Source organism: Onychostruthus taczanowskii, unplaced genomic scaffold (genome assembly GCF_017590055.1).
Source record: "Onychostruthus taczanowskii isolate IOZ18803 unplaced genomic scaffold, ASM1759005v1 scaffold46, whole genome shotgun sequence".
Lineage (NCBI taxonomy): Eukaryota > Metazoa > Chordata > Aves > Passeriformes > Passeridae > Onychostruthus > Onychostruthus taczanowskii.
Window position 1 is genome coordinate 4,505,598 of NW_024502125.1, and position 18,303 is coordinate 4,523,900.

At 40.2% G+C, this 18,303-nt stretch overlaps 2 protein-coding genes across 2 annotated transcripts; both read left to right on the forward strand.

Annotated features, from left to right (window-relative positions):
- Positions 1 to 2,851: 2,851 nt before the first annotated feature.
- CENPH (centromere protein H) lies at positions 2,852 to 10,282 on the forward strand. Its single transcript, XM_041414719.1, has 9 exons — positions 2,852 to 2,976; positions 3,069 to 3,124; positions 4,369 to 4,417; positions 4,794 to 4,868; positions 5,586 to 5,642; positions 6,511 to 6,574; positions 6,858 to 6,909; positions 8,076 to 8,236; positions 9,475 to 10,282. The coding sequence occupies exons 1-9, from the start codon at positions 2,870 to 2,872 to the stop codon at positions 9,565 to 9,567; spliced, it is 714 nt and encodes a 237-aa protein (XP_041270653.1). The 5' UTR covers positions 2,852 to 2,869; the 3' UTR covers positions 9,568 to 10,282.
- A 101-nt stretch (positions 10,283 to 10,383) lies between these two features.
- On the forward strand, positions 10,384 to 17,206 carry MRPS36 (mitochondrial ribosomal protein S36). Its single transcript, XM_041414720.1, has 4 exons — positions 10,384 to 10,514; positions 11,535 to 11,598; positions 15,502 to 15,704; positions 16,935 to 17,206. Exons 1-4 carry the CDS (start codon positions 10,476 to 10,478, stop codon positions 16,950 to 16,952), a joined length of 324 nt encoding a protein of 107 aa, XP_041270654.1. The 5' UTR covers positions 10,384 to 10,475; the 3' UTR covers positions 16,953 to 17,206.
- Positions 17,207 to 18,303: the final 1,097 nt, after the last annotated feature.

Here is an 18,303-nt window from a genome sequence, read left to right on the forward strand (position 1 = left end):
TGGTGAAAGGTTGGACTGGGCCAGCGGTCTCCTGCCAGCAGACAGGCTTTGGGAGGAGCCAAGGCATGAAAGGTAATTGTGTCACAATGGCCCGGGACTTTTTGAAACTTGCTTTTTACGTGAGGGTTTTTGGCTTGGGGCTTTTTTGAGAGTCTGCTTTTGCATTTGAGGCTTGGTGATTAGAGGGGTTTTTGAATCTTATATTTGTGCTTTGGCTCCAGCCTGCTGAGGTCTGCTTCTTGCCCTAGCCCTAGCCTATTTTTGCCTTTTTTTTTTTTTTTAACCTATTTATCACAATCCCCCATTTCTCTTTTTGTTCATTGATTTGTGCTTTGTTAAAAGGTTGTGCTTTGATACCTCTTGTAATTCCCATATTCTAAGTTTTTTCGTTGTTTCATTTTAGCTTCAAACATTTCTAACATTTCTCTTGCTGCTTCAAGTTTTTCACACTCCTCCTCAAATTTTTTTTAGTATTTCTTGGGCTCTCGCAATCTCTTTTGATTCTGCCCCCGGTTTCTCATCTCTTTCCTCTTTATCATGGGTTGATTTTGCTTTCAATATCATTATAGATTTTCGTTTTCCTTTTTCTGCTGATTCTGGATCTACAGGTATTGTTGTGATTTGCATGCTTTGAAACACTGAGTGAATTAGCCTAATAAAACACGGGATCATGCAAGGCAAAAACAAAGTCCTAAGGCCGAACATAACAACATAAACCTTAACTTTTTCCACTAAACGCCCCCAAAAATTTTTCAGGCTGTTTATGGATTGGTATGGGTTAGCTTCAGGACTTCTGTACCAGCACAAATCAAGCTGATTATCTCATTCACAATTTAATTCTTTTATTGGTCCCCAATATCCGGTAGGAATTTTAGGTCGCTAAATTTCTGAATGATTGTCCACATTTACTATTAATGTGGAATTACAAGGAGTGTAGCCTACTGCTTTATTAAATTCCTTTCCTTCCCGGGTTATACAGATAGTTCCAATTACTCGATGGCTTAAAACCCACTCTTCAGGTCTCTTCAATGTTCCAGAAATTTGGGTGTGGTTCCATTTTAAAAACTGTTCTGGAGCTAAACTCTCACCTTTCCAAGCCATTTTGAGGCCTCTACAAATCCAACATTTGGACAGCCCTAGTTCTGTGGCAATTTCCTTCATCAATCTCACAAACAGATTCTTATTTGAGGCTGGCAAACCCCAATTATTATAATGCTGCTTTAGCTGTTTATACAACTTATTCAATTCTTTTAATTCCTTTTTCCTGTTCTGCCTTTTATTTCTTTTTATTTCTTTTTCTGCTTTCATTCTCCCCTTTAATTTTTCCCTCTGTGTTTGACTTCTGATACTTACACTTGGATCTTTCCCATTACCATCCTTTTCAAAACAAACAAATCTCTCATACTGGGAGCAGATTTGATCACTATGTGGATAAGGGTGCTCGTCTATTATATTCCAAATTTCTCCTTACCCAATACATCTTTCCCTTCTTAACACAGACATCCATGAAACTGCTGCGATTCTCCTTAACTCCTTTAAATTCTTGGCAATAGTTATTATATATCCCTGGATGGTTCTATCCCCAGCTAACGATGGGTCCGTTATCATACCCTGAGGATAGGGTATTCCATATAACATCTCATAGAGTGAAATCCCAGTCTCAGAATGAGGTTTGGTCCTTATATTTAATAAAGCTAAAGGGAGACACTTAGTCCATGGTAATTTTGTTTCTATCATCAACTTAGGCAATTGTTGCTTAATAGTTTGATTCATCCTTTCAACCGTCCTGAACTCTGAGGATGCCATGGAGTGTGATATTCTCAAGTAATTCCCAAAGCTTGACTCAGATCTTTAATTATCTTAGAAGTAAAATGTGTCCCCTGGTCTTAATCAATGACTCTCACTAGTCTAAATCTTGGAATTACATGTTCTAATAATATTTTAGCTACTGTTTGAGCTGTAGCCCGAGCAGCTGGAAATGCTTCAACCCACTGAGTTAATTGATCTATTATGAATGAACTAGGTTGGAAAATACCTTTGAATCAACTAGCCTAACCTGTGACCTAACCTAACACCTCCTCATCAACTAAACCATGGCACTGAATGCCACATTCAGTCTTTTTATAACATGTCCAGGGACAGTGACTCCACCACCTCCTTGGGCAGCAGTTCCAGTGCCCAATCACTCTTCCACTGAATTTTTTTTTTTTTCTGACAGCTAATCTAAACTTTCCTTGGCACACCTTAAGACTTTGTCCTCTAGTTCTGTCAGTGCTTGCCTGGAGAAGAGACTGACTCCCATCTGACTACAGCCAGGTAGTTGTAGAGAGTGATAAGGTCTCTCCTAAGCTTCCTTTTCCCAGGGTAAACAACCCCAGCTCCCTCAGCTGTTCTTCAGAGGGCTTGTGTTCCAAGTCCTTCAGCAGCCTTGTTGCCCTTGCCTGGATGCGTTCAAGTGTCCCAAAATCCTTACTAAATTGAGGGGCTCAGAACTGGACATAGTACTACTCAAGGTGCAGATATTCAGTTGTAATGTAAGTAAGCCTAGTTCTATGCAGCGGCTCTCTTCACTTCGTGTTTCTTTTTTGCAGTCAATTTTTTACTTCCGTTAGTAGCTTGCACCTATTGCTTCTACCTCCACGCGAACACTAGGTCAGAGGGTGTAGTATTGCATTTTAATACTACAATATCGCAACAAGAGGGAAGGAGTATCGCGCATTACCTAGGGCGCTGCCAGTGTAATTTTCTTTTTTCCCCTTGCACGTACGGGACCAGGGCCACCGAGGGCTGGGCCGCCCCTCCCGGCACTGCTGTGCGCAGGCGCAGGGCGCGCGGGCCGCCGGGAGCCGCGCGGTTTGAAGGTGCAGCCATGGCGGCGGTGACCCGGGATTCGGCTCCAGCCCCAGCTCCGGCCCCGGCGTGGTCCCAGGGCAGCGACGGAGGCTACCGCGACGTGGATATCCCCACTCTGCTCCGGTTAGTGCCGGCGAGACGGGACGGGGAGCAGCCCAGGGGTGGGATGAAGGGATACGCAGCCTCTGACCGTTGTCGCTTTACTCCCGCCGCAGCCTGAGGGACCGAATGAAGGAGCAGCTTATAGAGTACAACACGGCTGTTCTTGCTAGTAAGTATATCCCTCCTCGCAGTGGGATGTTGCACTAACAAAGAATGGCATGTGGCGTTTACATTTATATTTTAATATTTTTATATATAAATATATATTTACATTGGGTTTTTTTTAATATTTTCTTTAATTATTTATCAAAAGTGCTCTTTATGATAGTGATGGTTTTTTTTGCCCTGGCTGAACATTTTAAACACATTTTCTAGGCAGCTTTCGAGATCTATTTGAATGTTTGCAAAGATGCCATATAGCTGCCTGCCCACTGCCCTTTCCTTCCTTTTCTGGGTTTGACCTTTAGGCTCCTCTGACATGTAGTGATGGTTTTCAGAAATCTGGTCACTGGGGCTGAAGTCTTGCCAAAAGTTTGCCAAAATGTTTGCCAGCAATACTGATTTAAGGTGTTTCCATTACCTGTAGAGTCACAAGATGATTTGGGTTGGAAAGGACATTAAACAACTCTGGTTCCAAACCCCCGACCATGCACAGCCGCTTCCACTAGACTGTCAGAGCCCTATTCAACCTGACAACCTGATCTTGAACACCCCCAGGGATGAGGCATTCACAGCTTCTCTGGGCAATCCCTCTACCAGTGCCTCATCACCCCACAGTATATCTAATGTAAACCTACCCTCTTTCAAACACAAACTGTCACCCCTTATCCTGTCACTACATACCCTGGTAAAAAGTTTTTCTCCAGCTCTCTTATGATCACCATTCAGGGACTGGAAGGACTCAGCAAGGTCATCATGCAACCTTCCAAGCTGAACAGCCACTCCCTCAGCCATTTCCTCATAGGAAAGGTGCTCCAGCCCTCTGATCATCTTCAGTGCCCTCTTCTGGACCTTCTGTAACAGATCTGGGAATCCCAGGCTTGGATGCAGCACACCAGGTGGAGGTCTTCCAAGAGCTGAGTAGAGGGCAAAATCACCTCTCTTAACCAGCTGGCCACATTTCTGATACAGCCCAAGGTGCACCTGGGTACATGCTCTTCCAGTGAACTATCCAGTGCCATAAATAGAGCAATGTCATGAACCAGCTCTAGCTCATCTAAAAAATGCTAAATTAATTATTTCTCTGATACAGCTGATTGATAGCGTAGCCTCATTAACAGTAAAAGATAATAAAGCTTTGAAGTAGAAGTAAGAAATAACTTGTTCACACAAAAAAATGCTAATCCTTTATGCTCTATAGATTGTATTTAAAAGTCTCTGTTGTACTTGTTTTAACAATGTTCTCTTTTGCAGGTCAGGAAAATTTGCTTGATCAAGGAATTGAAGAAGACTTTATCCAGAGGTATGTCACTAGATAACTTCAAAATTCTCTTCTGTTATTCATTCTTAGTGAATTGCTGGATTTACAATCAGTACTTCAGAGAAGATTGGTGAAAATAATGGAAACTAAGAAGAAACGTGGGGAATAAATGCTTTATTCATTCTCCCAACATACTTCTGTATCTGATGTGGCTTTTAAATTTGCAGTCCTTTACATGATGTCTAGAATTCACTAATATAGTTCCACATGCTAAATTACTCCTGGCCCTAATGATTTGTGGCTCACATGAAAAATTCTTACATTAGGTATGTAGAAAGCAAGTTAAAATGTGACTCTGCTTTTAAACTCTGTTGTCTTCACACTCAGTTTTTCTGCCTTATTGCTTTTTGTCTTTCAGTGCCACACAGGATTTGGAAAGAGATATAGAGGAAGCAAAAGTGTCTTTCCAGAACAAAACATTGGCCTTGCAAAGGTAGAATTTTCTTCACCCTTTATTTGGAGCTTTTCTCTGTGTGTGTGCATACATAGATGCATATATACATAGGTCTGATTAAAAGAGGAGTTTAAAATGATATGGGAGATTGGGGAGAATTTTAAGTACCATTGAACAATAGGAATGCCGATGGATATGCTGTAGAAAACAAAAAAAAAAGCCCACCAAAACAAAAAACTTACAGGCTGAAATGTTACACCCATAAGTTCCTTTACAATGCACACCCATAAGTTCCTTTACAGTTGGTAAAGAGTGACTGTACAGATCAGTAAGCATATTTCTTGGCAGCAGTTTCTAAATGCCTATGAAAAGAGGGAAGTCGATAATGTTAGACACCCCATGTGTTTCATAGCTGTTTATTTGAATTCACACCTTTGCCCAGCTTCCTTTCTGCAGACTCTGGGATTAATGGTGTCCAAATATGTTGGTCAAGAGAAAAAGGAGTTGTCATTCTCACAAATAATCATTGATACGTCTTTCCTGTCCTGAGAGTTAAGCCCCATTATTGAGGAAGTGTGGTATTTAAAAGGTACTGAGTATTTTGTTTATATAATTCCAATGTGAAAGTGGACGAAAGTGGAATCCTGGAAATTATGTTCTTGTATTACCTATTTAAATCTGCTTCTCTCTGTTTCCTGCTTCTCTTAGTTTCTTCTAAGTTCTCATCAGTCATATGCTATTTCTTGTGATATGCAGGATCCAAATTACGGATGCCCTGAGAAACAAATTGAAACAGGACGATGAGGACTCACGGTAAGGTGTTCTTGGGAGTCAGACAGTTAGAAAGCAATGGACTTTGCAGTTTACTGTGACACATTTCTAGGTAATTTCATTTTACCTCTTGTAAAAGCAAGCTGCCTTTTTCTGGATTTGACAGAATGATAAACTATCTCCTGGCTAGAGTCAGCATGATCAGACTTAATACACCCATGGTAGATTTGCAATTGGGTTCTAAATTTACCTACCTTTGATTACAGAGATCATAACTCCTGATTCACTAGTGAGAACTGCTTGTAGCCAAGAGAGCTTTTTGTCTTTAGTGCCTGAATTACCTGCATTTATAATAGCTAAGCACATTACAGGCTTGTAACAGGGTCTTGTCTCTGCTTTGCTGCTTTTATTAATTAACTATGTGGGAGCAAAATGTCTTTGAAATAGAACTGAAAGCTTAAACATTTTTAAAAGTAGCTTTTTGTTGCCTGCACATTATTAACAGGTGGATGCATATGAAGTGTAATATGAGAAATTTAATTTCTGTCAGAAATACAGCTAAGAGATTATATCTCCTTGATTTAGGAGCTTTAATTCATAGTAATTTCCAGATGGCTAGGCTTTCTTGATGCTGTCCAGACTCTGTAATGTAAAATGTTGGACAGACTTAAATGTAATGTTAGGGAAATCGAGAGGAAAGTAACGGAACTCTTTGGCTTCTACAGTGACACTGAGTATATTAACTGTAAAAAGAAGTGATATTGTAAGTGCAAAAAGAAGTGACACATATTACTAATTTGCTGTTAGGAGAAATCAAACTCTTTATTTAAACTAAATAAAGTTGATTAAAACATTTATGATATTGACTCATATTAGTGGTCTTAAGCTATGAAATTGTTTCCTTCCTTAGTGTGATCCTGGAAACAATGAAACGCATAGTATTGCTCAGCCGGACAATAATTGACTATCAGCAGGTAAGTGGCAGTTGTAGCTTCTGTTACTGTTGTGCAGGTCAACCAACCTCAGCATGGGCAGGAGTGCGCTTTGAAAGCACAATGACTGCAAAAGTCATTCAAAGCTAAATATGTGGTGACATGGGTGCAGGTACTACTGCTGTCAAAATTAAGGATTACTTAAAGTGATCATGTAAGTAAGTCTGGTTTAGAGTTGCCCTTAGCTGTTTTTGTGGATTGAATTAGCATCTTTCAGTATTTTTGAAGACAAGAGTCTGGAAAATACTTTTTTTTTTTCTTTCAGCAAGTATGTCAGAAGGAACAGCAGCTGATTGACATTAAAAGGGAAAGACTCTGTAAGTGTGTTATCTGTATTGACTTTGGTTTGTATTTTAATGTCGAGTTCATATTTTAAAGTTATTCTTGTAGCAATATTAATTTACATGGGAAGTAACAAAACTCAACACAGTTATAAAACTTGTTAAAAGAGAAATTTAACATCTCTCTACTGTAGAGATGAGCTGGTGTGTTCCCTACTTGTGAGACTGACACATTAGAATGAAAGATGCAAAACAACACTCAAAAACAATGTGGAAGTATTTTATTATTTCATGTAAGCTCCTCAGAAAGTTACACATTGTTTAGTTATTTTAATCAGCCCTACAGCACCTAAAAGATACGTTTTTGTCATACTGCACATTTATGAGGTATTTGCAGAATAGAGAGGGAATTTACTTAGAAAGAAGGGTAAATATATTGGGTTTCAGTAGTTTTGTTAGAGTGGGTCAAATTTAGATGTGACATCAATATTCAGAACTTCATATGGTAAATGTGTTCTTTAAATGCTCTTTCTTTCATGACCAGGCTTGCCACCAATTTTAACAGCTATTGTTTGTTTCTCACATAGGGAGTTGTGCATATGTTGACAGTAATGAACAAACACAGTGAAATAACTGTTCACATTGGAAAAATGAACATACTGATATCTTTGCAAATAAAGGAAGGAATGCTCTGCCAGCATTCTTTCAACATACGACCTGTCCCTAAACACTTCTAATCAGTCTAGTTTTTAACCTGGTTCTCTATAAAAATAGTAATATTCACTGGTCATGTCCATATGCTCCTTGTATGACTTTGGAATTTGGTTTCAGTGAAATCTGAAAAAGGAGCAAGGGTCTTTAAAAAGTATAAAAAAGACCTATAAAAGTTGTGGCACTCAAAAACAGGGTATAGGACAGAGATGCAAATTAGTCCCTGTGTGAGGAAAATGGAGGCAACATACAATGTACTTTGTTTTGATGTTAGCCAGGGAACCAATTGATGTCGTTTGATACCAAGTAGCCACAGCATGTGTTGCTTCTTTCATGAAAGAAATATATTGGGGAATATTGGAGGGAATGAGTGGAGTGTGAAATAAGGATTATGCACTGGAAGTGCTTTAGGTGGCTGTAAGGAAAAGGGTATCTTCAGTTCTACTCTACACCTAACTACTTAATGCTTAATTTTCCTAATAATGTAACAGCGCTAAAAAAATATGGAGGACAGAAACTACAGCAAATTCATACCATGATGAAAAAGCAAAAGGAGGAACAAGCAAGAGTGGTTGTAACTGAAAAAAAGAAGATGCTTGCTAAATTAGAAAAAGAAAGACAGATGACTACAATAATTCAAAATGTGTTCCAGGTAATGTTGTGTGGCTTTTAGAACCAAGTTTACAAATTTTGATTACACTCAAGATAATATACTGTATGGCAAATATACAGTATATAACAACACAAAATTGTTTTCTAAAACTTTTAAGTTTAACAGTGGAAGAACTGTGTATTGAAGGAAGACTTCTACTGCTTTAATGGCTAAGAGAATGAAATTGTCACAAGCATCTTTGCATTATTTGTTTGGAGAGTTTAGAGACAGTCTATCAATCCATCTTTGTTTCCTTAAAGGGACAAAAATAGTGCATCTTTCTCAAAGAATGTCTGTCACAGTAATGGCTGTATTTCCTTCTACTCTGAGTCTCCTCTACACCCTACCAAATCAATTTCCTCGTCTCATGGTTAGAAAAAATAAATAAATATTAATCCCCTGTTACCAGGGAGCATCTGCTCCTTCATCTGCCCCTTCTGGCCTTCTGTTTGTGTCACCTCCTACCTGTGAAAGCCTTGGCCTGGCCACGGCCAGTCTCCAAATTCTTTCAGCAGTGTAGACTTTGCCCTTTTGGTTGTCCACGTGTCAGGAGCTGCTAACTAGTCTGCATACAGCAGCAGGTCACCTGCATGTGGGGTCATGCAAAGTTAGGGGAAAAACATCATGGTTTGGGTTAGGGTGGAAGGGTCTCAGCCTGGATAGGAATGTCAAGCACAAAAAGAATGTGTTGACTTTTTGCTCTGCATGCTATGGCTGCTACTGTTTTGCATTGATAATGTTACATCTCAAATTGAAAATGAGAAATTTAACATTGTACTGGGATTTAGATTAGAGTCTAAAACTATCTCCTGGTTTGGCATTCCTGACATTTTCTGAGCCTTAAGTAAAGGAAGTCCTCTTTGGTTAAATTTAAATTCCCCTTTTCAATCCAGAATGACAGGGTGAGAATCTTAACTGTGTTATTTTTTGTTCGAGGCAAACTTTATTTCACATTGTTAAAAACGTTCTCTAGGTTCCTGTGTTTAACATAGAGGTGGTATGCAAGGCTCTCTAGGAAATAAAAAAGCATGTATTTGGGGTTTTTTTTGCCTATGTATCAACAATAGGATCTAAACCAATACTTCCTTTCTCCTTTTTCCCTCCATCCTGCCTACTTCAAACACTTGTGAATTTCAAGGGCTTTCAAATTAAAATTATTTTAGATATTCTTGTTTTAGATATTTTACTAGGAATTGTCCTTTACAAGGTTTTAACCTGTAAATCTTTCTCATTTATAGAACATCATTATTGGAAGCAGAGTTAACTGGGCAGAAGATCCATCTTTAAAGGCAATTGTTCTACAGCTTGAAAAAAATGTGCAACTTCAGTGAGTCAGGAGACATGGTGCTTATTTTCTACAGTGTTTATTTTATACAGTGCATTTTAACTAAACTTGATAGATTTTATTTATCTCAAAAACACACTTCAAGAATTTTAAAATTTGACCTTTCTGGAAGATTATGTTCTCTCCAGAGAATTAGAATGTGTCAAAGCAGGCAGTAGAGCTGATGAAATGAAATTACCTGAAGACTCCCTTCTCATGCTGTCCTATCTCAAGCACTTATTTTCCTCTGAAGGGCAGCAAGAACGCAGGAAAAGTTTCAAGGTTTCATGTAGAAGTGGATTTAAACGGAGGGTTTGCTGTGACCCTTTCCTGGGGACCAGCAGGCCATAGAGCTCAAGCAGGACCCTGCTCAGTCCCAGTCAAAAGCTCAATCAGGAGAATTTATTAGCAAGTCTGGAGCAGGGATTATTTTTGTTTTTAAGGCACTATGTATCATTTTATGCTCTTGTTAGCAGTGACTCTTGTCTGCAGATATGACTTCATGCTATCGACTGTGCAGCTAAGCAGTATTTTAATTGCGTGTCTTCACTAGCATTTGTGCTTTTTACAGTTGGTGTTGTTTGTTTGATGTTTGAAGGAAATCGACTCTTGGGGTGTAGCACACTTTAGGAGGGTGTAGTGTCCTTGTTATCTTGATGTTGTAACTTCGCTTTTAAGTTGGTGAGTGATCACTAGCTATTTTTTGAAGGTGGATGCCTTGATCTAATAATAAAAATAAAACGCTGATTTTCCTGAAAATGTTGTACTTGGTTCGCAATTTTTTTAACTCACGGTAAAGCGGCTTGCCTAGCAGGCCGCGCCACTGCTCCGGGCCCGCCCACAGACAGAGGCCCCGCCCACGGCCGCCGTTCGTGGCTGTGGGCGGGGCCCGGAGCTGCCCTCAGGCTCCTCACCATGGGCAGCAAGATGGCGGCCGCTACCAGGGCGGTGCAGGTAAGAGCGGCCCCGGGACGGCGGTGTCTAAGACAGCCAGAGCCCTGACACGGGCGGCAGGCCTCGCTTCTGCTGCCGCCGGTGAGCAGCAGGTCTGAGGCGGCCGCGGCTTGAGGACATGCCGCCGGGGCGCCGATGTCCTTGGGGAGAGCTGTGCAGTCGCGCGCACACGCTGTCGCAGGTGCCGGGTGCTGTGATAGCAGCGGGTGCGGAGCTGGCTGGGAGCTGCTTCCTAAGATGGGCCTCTCCAAGGTGAAAGTGCTTTGTACAGGCAGAGCACAGCTCGCGATTCCGTGTGCAAAGCGCTGTGGAACCACGGCATGGTTTGGATCGGAAGGGACCTTAAAGGTCACCTAATTGCAGCACTCCCCGCCGTAGGCAGGGACACCTTCATTAGATCAGGTTGTTCAAAGCCCCGTCCAACCTGGTCTTAGGCACTTCCAGGGATGAGACAGCCACAGATGCTCTGGGCAACTTGTGCCAGTGCTTCACCAGCCTCAAAATAAAGAATTCCTAATCTTTCCAGTCCAAACCTGCCCTTTGGGTTGTAAGGTCTCCCCAGAGCATTCTTCAGGCTGAACAACTCTAGCTCCCTCAGCCTGTCCTTACAGGAGAGGTGCTTCAGCCTCTGAACAACTTAATGGCCCTCCTATGGACTCACTCCAGCATGTCCATGTTTTTTTGGGTTTTTTTTTTTGCTTTGGGGACCCCAGAGCTGAACACAGCACTCTGGGTGGGTTCTCACCAGAGCAGAGTGCATTGTGATTGAATTCATGCAATGGCAGTGGCTGTTTCTGCACACACACACTGAGGAGAAAAGGAAGACGAAGTCTGTACCTGCTCTGGACCTCAGGTGCAGGACTACTTCCTGGGATAAACTTAGGAGTTCAAGAAGCAGTAAGTGTATCAGAGTAGTGGTGCAGACAGAAGCCGTGTAGAGTGGTTGTTTGATATATTGTGCATTCTGTTTTATTATTCACAGTAACCTGTGTCTATTTCTCCCGCTACCTGGTCTTCTAGGTAGTCAAGCCGCATACTCCATTAATAAAGTTCCCAGACAGAAAAAGTGGTCCCAGACCTAAAAGTAAGTATTTTGGGTATGGATTCAGATTGCGCCATATTTCGTTACATGTACTGTTTTATTTAAGAACCAGGACCAAATTTCTCTCTTTCAGCTACACAGCTGAACTGAGTTGGAGTGAGGTTTTTGAAACATGCTTGGTTTAGTCTGAAGACAACTTTTGAACTTCCTCCACAACTTCTTTTCTGTGCAGCTGTGTGTAGACACATAGTGCCTGCAGATTTTTTTTTTTTTCTCAAGAAAGTTTCACAAGGATTTCCAGTGTTTGTTTACTACTTTATACAAAGTCACACTTTCCCAAATATTAATATTTACTGAAATTACTGTGCCCAAGTCAGTTTGAAGCAGCTTTAGTTTTTCAATGATATTTGCATAAATGATGTTGCATTTTCCTCATTTTTTCTTAGGTGAAGTGTGTGATGTATTTTCTGCTGTATTTTCAAAACATTATTATAACTGGGAGATCCAGCCCTTTGTACATTTTAAGAAGTATTTTCTTGTGTCCTAACTAATGCTGAGGGAAAAAATATCTCATTGCAATACTTGACATTAACTTTTATACCTATGTTGATATTTATGGTATTCCCAATACTATTATATTTAAAAACAGACTTATATTAGCAATACGTTGATTTAGAAGTTCTTTTGGGTGAAAAAGCATCTGAAAGAAAAGTAGGAGTTGTCCTTAAAAGCTCTGTTATGTTATTCTCACTTCTTTTGATATTATACTGTGCCTAGTTATTTGTCACAGCATTATCAAGCCCACAGTTTAGCTTTAAGTTTAGTTTAACATTTGAAAACCTCCACAGTGCATATAAATGCCTCTTCTGACTTGCCTGTGAACTTTAAAGGAACTATTTTCTGCAATAACTTTCTGTAAAAATTCTGTATATTTTGCACAGTTCAGCCTCTCATGCCAGTGAAAGCTTGAAAATGTGTTTCTGACCTCTTGTTTATCTCTGTGTCAAAGATTCTTGTGACTGTATCTTTTAAGTATGTTAGATTTCTACCTTCATCAGGATCTGTCATCTTGTTAGTAAACTGCAACCTACTTTGTCTTGCTTGAATGCTGTATCAAAATCTGCATTTAATTGTACCAGATTGTTGCTCCTACATCACTAAATGGCTCCTCAGAGCAACTAGGGATGTGAAAGGCCAGCCAAATTCTAGTGGGCCTCATACTACTGCAACATTATGGTCTCAAACAGGGAAGGGAGAGATGTAGTAGAGACTGTAATAGAACTAAAACAGCAACAGTAAAAATTCTGATTACTGCACTTCTGCTGTTTTTAATTCGGCTAATGAGTCTACTCCAACTACACTTCAGACTGAAAAATACAGTAGAGGAAAATCCTTGACAAGTCTCTAGACTTTTGTGGTAGGTGAAACAAACTTAGAGAAATTTTGTTTCAGTTTCAGGGTTTTTTTCTTCTTTTTTTCTTGGTTTTTTTTTTTTACTTTCTTTCTTCTTTTTCTCTTTTTTTTTCTTTTCTTGTATGTAAGGTGCATTATTTCTTGAAACAAAGATACTTTGCCCCCTGTTCACAATAAACATGCTGCTTCTGATGGGCTCACTTCTGTCTTGCTCTATTTCGGATCTTCCATTATTTCTGAACCGCCTTGGAGCTTTCAGACCCAGTCTTATGACTGACAGCTTCTTAATATGTCTCTCAATGGTAGCTTCGTCACAGTGCTGATTGTCCCAATCCTGCAACTGCATCAGACTCATTAAAGCTAAAACTGGCTCCCTCTCCTTTCTGGTCATTGGTCTTGCTGGAGCCAGGAAGGGCAAAGGCAGGCAAAACTGTGGTGGTGTAGCTGCTCACATGCTTTCGTACATGCAGTTTTCATGCTGCTTATTTTATAGTTATATAGAGCTTCTGTCCAGCTGTTAGATGTTGCACTTGTCTTGGTCATTTTTCTGGAGCACTGGGAAGGACTTCTGTGGAAGCATTCAGCTTTGTCGGGTGTTATACCCTTACATATCACAGAATCACTAGGTTGGAAGAGACCTTCAAGATTATCGAGCCCAGCCCATGCCCTAACACTAGATCATGGCACCAAGTGCCACACCCAGTCTTGTTATAAACACATCCAGGAATGGTGAGTCCACCACCTCCCCAGGCAGACCATTCCAGTACTTTATCACTCCTTACGTAAAAAACATTTTTCTACTATCCAACCGATATTTCCCTTGGTGCAGCTTAAGGCTGTCCTCTGGTAATGTCAGATTTTGCCTGGACAAAGAGACCGACCCCCACCTGACCACAACCACCTTTCAGGAAGTTGTAGAGAGTGATAGGGTCACCTCTGAGTCTCCTTTTCTCCAGGATAAACACCCTCAGCTCCCTCAGTCATTCCTCACAGGGTTTGTGTTCCAAGCCCCTCACCAGCCTCCTTGCCTCCTCTGGACGTGCTCCAGCGTCTCAAGGTCCTTCCCAAACATTGGACTCTGCCCATCCATTCAATCAGTCTCTCTGCAGAGCCCTCCTACATTCTGATGGATCGACACATGCTCCCAGCTTAGTATTGTCTGCAAATTCACTAGTGGAAGACTCAATACACTCATCCATGTCATCAATAAAGATATTAAACAGAACTGGCCCCAGCACGGACCCCTGAAGGGACACCACTGATGAGCAGCCACCAGCTGGATGCAGCGCCATTCACCACCACCCTCTGGGCCGGCCATCCAGCCAGTTCCTAACCCAGCACAGAGTGCTCCTGTCCAAGCTGTGGGCTGCCAGCTTTTCCAGGAGTGTGCTGTGGGAGACAGTGTCAAAGGCCTTGCTGAAGTCCAAATAGACAACATCCACAGCCTTTCCCTCATCCAGCAGGCAGGTTACCTGGCCATAAAAGGAGACCAGGTTGGTCAAACATGACCTACCCCTCCTAAACCCATGCTGTCTGGGTTTGAGAGGCCTGTAGGTTAACCTGTAGGCCTATAATTACCAGGACCCTCCTTCATATTCTGTTTATGAATGGGTGTCACATTGGCCAGCTTCCAGTCCTCTGGAACCTCACCAGTGAGCCAGGACTTTTGGTAAATGATGGAGAGCAGCTTTGCAAGCTACCCCTGGGATGGATCCCATCCCATATACAGGACTGAGTCCTGAAATGAACATATTGCTGTGATTTCTGTCCTGTCTAGTGGGGCAATTGCATATTTCTATTGTAAAATCAGCTATGATGGGAGAGACCTAGGTTTTGGAATGCTGACTGTGACATTGCCCTTTTGTCATCTCTTCTATCTGCACAATCAAGGCAACTTCTCTGATGTGAATTCCTGAAGCTTAGCTCCTGATCCTAACCTGTGAAGAACTTCATCCACTCCTCGGTCTTTACATTTCATTAACATTAATTGCTGATGTCTGATACTTGGTGGTCATTCTGCACGTCATTAACAAAATGTGATAGGATGCCATTTTGTAATATTAAAAATGGGTACAGCACTGCAATGCATGTTGCGGCCTGTTGTGGTTGTGAGCTTTATCTTTCTGTAGGCCTCTAGACCGTTTTCACTTGTCTGTCTTTTCAGTTGCAGTAAACGAAAAGCATCATCTCAGTTATCTTTCTACATAATTGCCCACATACAAACATTTACATAGCTTTATGCTTTTTCTCCAAGCTTCCCAGTGAAAAAGCCATTGTTAGGGTGTATGCTGATACATCTTTTGTTTCCACATCAGTGTTTCTGTCATTCAAACTACTGTCAGAATTTTTAGATTCTGCACTTGATACATTTAACAACAATAAAAGCAGGTTTTGAGAAGTGGAGTGATTTAATTATTTTAGGTATTTGTTATAATGAATAAGATTTTCAAGTAATGGTAGATTTTATTGGCTGCTTATTAATTTTACAGTCTAGTAATATTTCTGTAAATGGTTTTGAAATCTGGGTTTCAGTACAGGAATCTCTACAAGCAAGTATGCCATCTCTCCTTGCTTCAAAAGCACAGGAATCTGTAGGAGGCATATCACCGGCCTTTCAAAATATTTCACCTGTTAGTAGAGTACAAGGCACACCAGACACTTCTGAATTAACAAGAACTTTACCTCAGAAATACAGAAGGAAACAAATGTCAGATGAAGAGATTGAATATATTCAAGTAAGTTTTTTTTTTTTTTCCTTTAGCTAATTTCTACAGGTTCTGGTATGGTATTACATAGTAATTCTTTATAAAACTGTGCCCTGGCCTTTCATGATTTTCATATGCAATACCCAATTGTACCAATTCTTAATATGGAAGGTACCTAAATCTCACTGTATCATAGCTCGTGGTACCACTGAGTAGATTTGGACTTAGAACAGATGTGCAGTAAGCTGGTGATAGTCACAGTCTGCATTAATTGCCACCACTACCTGTTTTATAACAGCTGTTTAATGTATAATTTGACTGTGCTGGGCAGGATCACAGAAGTCTGTTCTTAGACCAGAAAAGGCTATTACCAGGTGATCAAAGTACAAATATTTCTCAAATTAGTTTTGTAAGTTATTTATTAGTAAATTAACTCTTGTATTTCTAGTAGTGGAAACACTTTATTAAACTTGATATAAATATTTTCTGCAATACTTGTAAATATGACATTGTACATGAAAGGCAAGAAAAACCTGCTTCTCTTCTGTAACAATTCTAAGTTGTAAAAACTGATGGTTGAAAAGGGAGAATGCACAAAATGCAAGGAATTTGTGAGTTTGAAATTAAAAGATGCTTGCAGCTTTGCAGCTTTGTTAAATGGTAAGGACATATATAGCATAACTATGTTAGTAGAGGAAATCTAGAAATCTTCATATATGCAAGTAGGCTGCATCTATATAGTAGAAATAAAATCAGTTATTTCCCATAGTAATACACCTCTTGACTTTTTGCATAAGTTTGTTTAACAGTGAGGTAAGTTATAAAAGAGTTTTGTTAGCAAAATAATGAACGAAATACCGTTCTGATTTCTCATGAAGATTGTAATGACTCTGCTTTGCACTTCAGAATGTGGGCAGTGAAAGTTATTTTAAAACTTGTGTCTGTTAGCATTGTGTTTGTCAGACATTTTGAAGGTTAAGAGTCAGGTTCCTTCAGAGAAAGAGATGTGGAAGCAGCTGTAACTGTAGGTAGCATGTGTTGATTTTTTTGTACTTTCCCTTGAAAAAAATGTAGCCATGACTGATGTATACTGATATTTGGCATGCTATCTGTTCTTATATAGGTAGAAAAGTCAATATTTAAATCAGAAATTAAAACTAGAACTGTGTCTCTTAGTCTATAACAGTGTAAAAGAGAATTTGATCTCAGTTTTAAGTTCTGTTCGTGGAATATATTTAACTGTATGCTTTTCTTTTACAGCGTGGAGGTCCAGAATAAATGTAGAAGATAGTTTCTTGGCCACTGTTGAAGAATGAGGTATTATATTCACAATAAAGGCATTAAATTAAAATGCCTTAATATTAAAAATTATTGTATACTAATAGCTTTAATAAAATCTCATATGATGGGTGAAAACATTGACACAACACACAACTGATTTGTTTGTGACTGAGAAGGATTTTATGTTGATGGCTAATAGCAATTGAATATATATGATGTTTGCACTATTAAAATATTTTTCTAATTAGCCATTTGAAAAGTCAACAATCTAACTGAGTCATTTACTTTTCTACTGGTTGAGATCACAAAGTCACAGAATGGATCAGGTTGGAAGGAACCACAGTGGGTCATTTTTTGTGACCACCTTGCTCAAGCAGGGTCATCCCAGAGCACGTGGCACAGGATTGTGTCCAGATGGTGTTGAATATTTCCTGTGAGGGAGACTCCACAACTTCTCTGGGTAATCTGTTCCAGTGCACGGTCATCCACAGAGTAGAGAAGTTCTTCCTCATGTCCAGGCAGAACTTCCTGCGCATCAATATCTGCCCATTGCCTCTTGTTCTACTGCTTGGTGCCACTAGGAAGAGCCTGATCCACAGTTTGAAATCCTACTGACATCAAGTAGACTATCTACTGCTCTCCCCTTACCCATCCAGGTAGTTGTTTCCTTGTAGAAGGCAATCAGATTGGTCAATCAAGATTTACCTTTAGTGAAGCCATGCTAGTATTCCTGATCATCTTCTTGTCACCCACATAGGTAGAGATGGCCTCCAGTATGAGGCATGCCACCACTTTTCCAGGAATTGAGGTTAAGACTGACTCACCTGGATGTGTCATTGAGAATGATTTTACAGGCAGGAAAAAGACACTGAAGTGCTCTAAGAGACGGCAACTATTCTTCATAGTTGCACAGCTTTGTTGGTCTTACAGACTAATCTATTAAATAACAGCAAAGCATGGGCATGTAGGGAAATCAATTTTCAAGTGAGAATTTCTGCCGTATGAGAAATTTCTCTGATGGCTATTGAATGGTAGTTATAAGTACTATATTGTAGGTTCATAATGTTCATAATGAAGAAACTGTAAAAGTACAATTAAGAATTTCCGGTATGTTATAAATGAAAATTGCGAGTCAGCCAATTTTAATAAAAATATGAAAAATAAAATTTATTTCGCGACCGTAGTAACAGTCCGATAGCCACCACCAAAAACGGGCAGCCTATCACCCCCGGACAGTGATGCGGGTGAACGTGGAACCTGTCTTCGCTAAGACCAGATTCTCCCCGTCCACACACACTGCTTCGAAGACACAGTTTTTATACTGTTTAATTTGCCCGCGGCTAGTAGT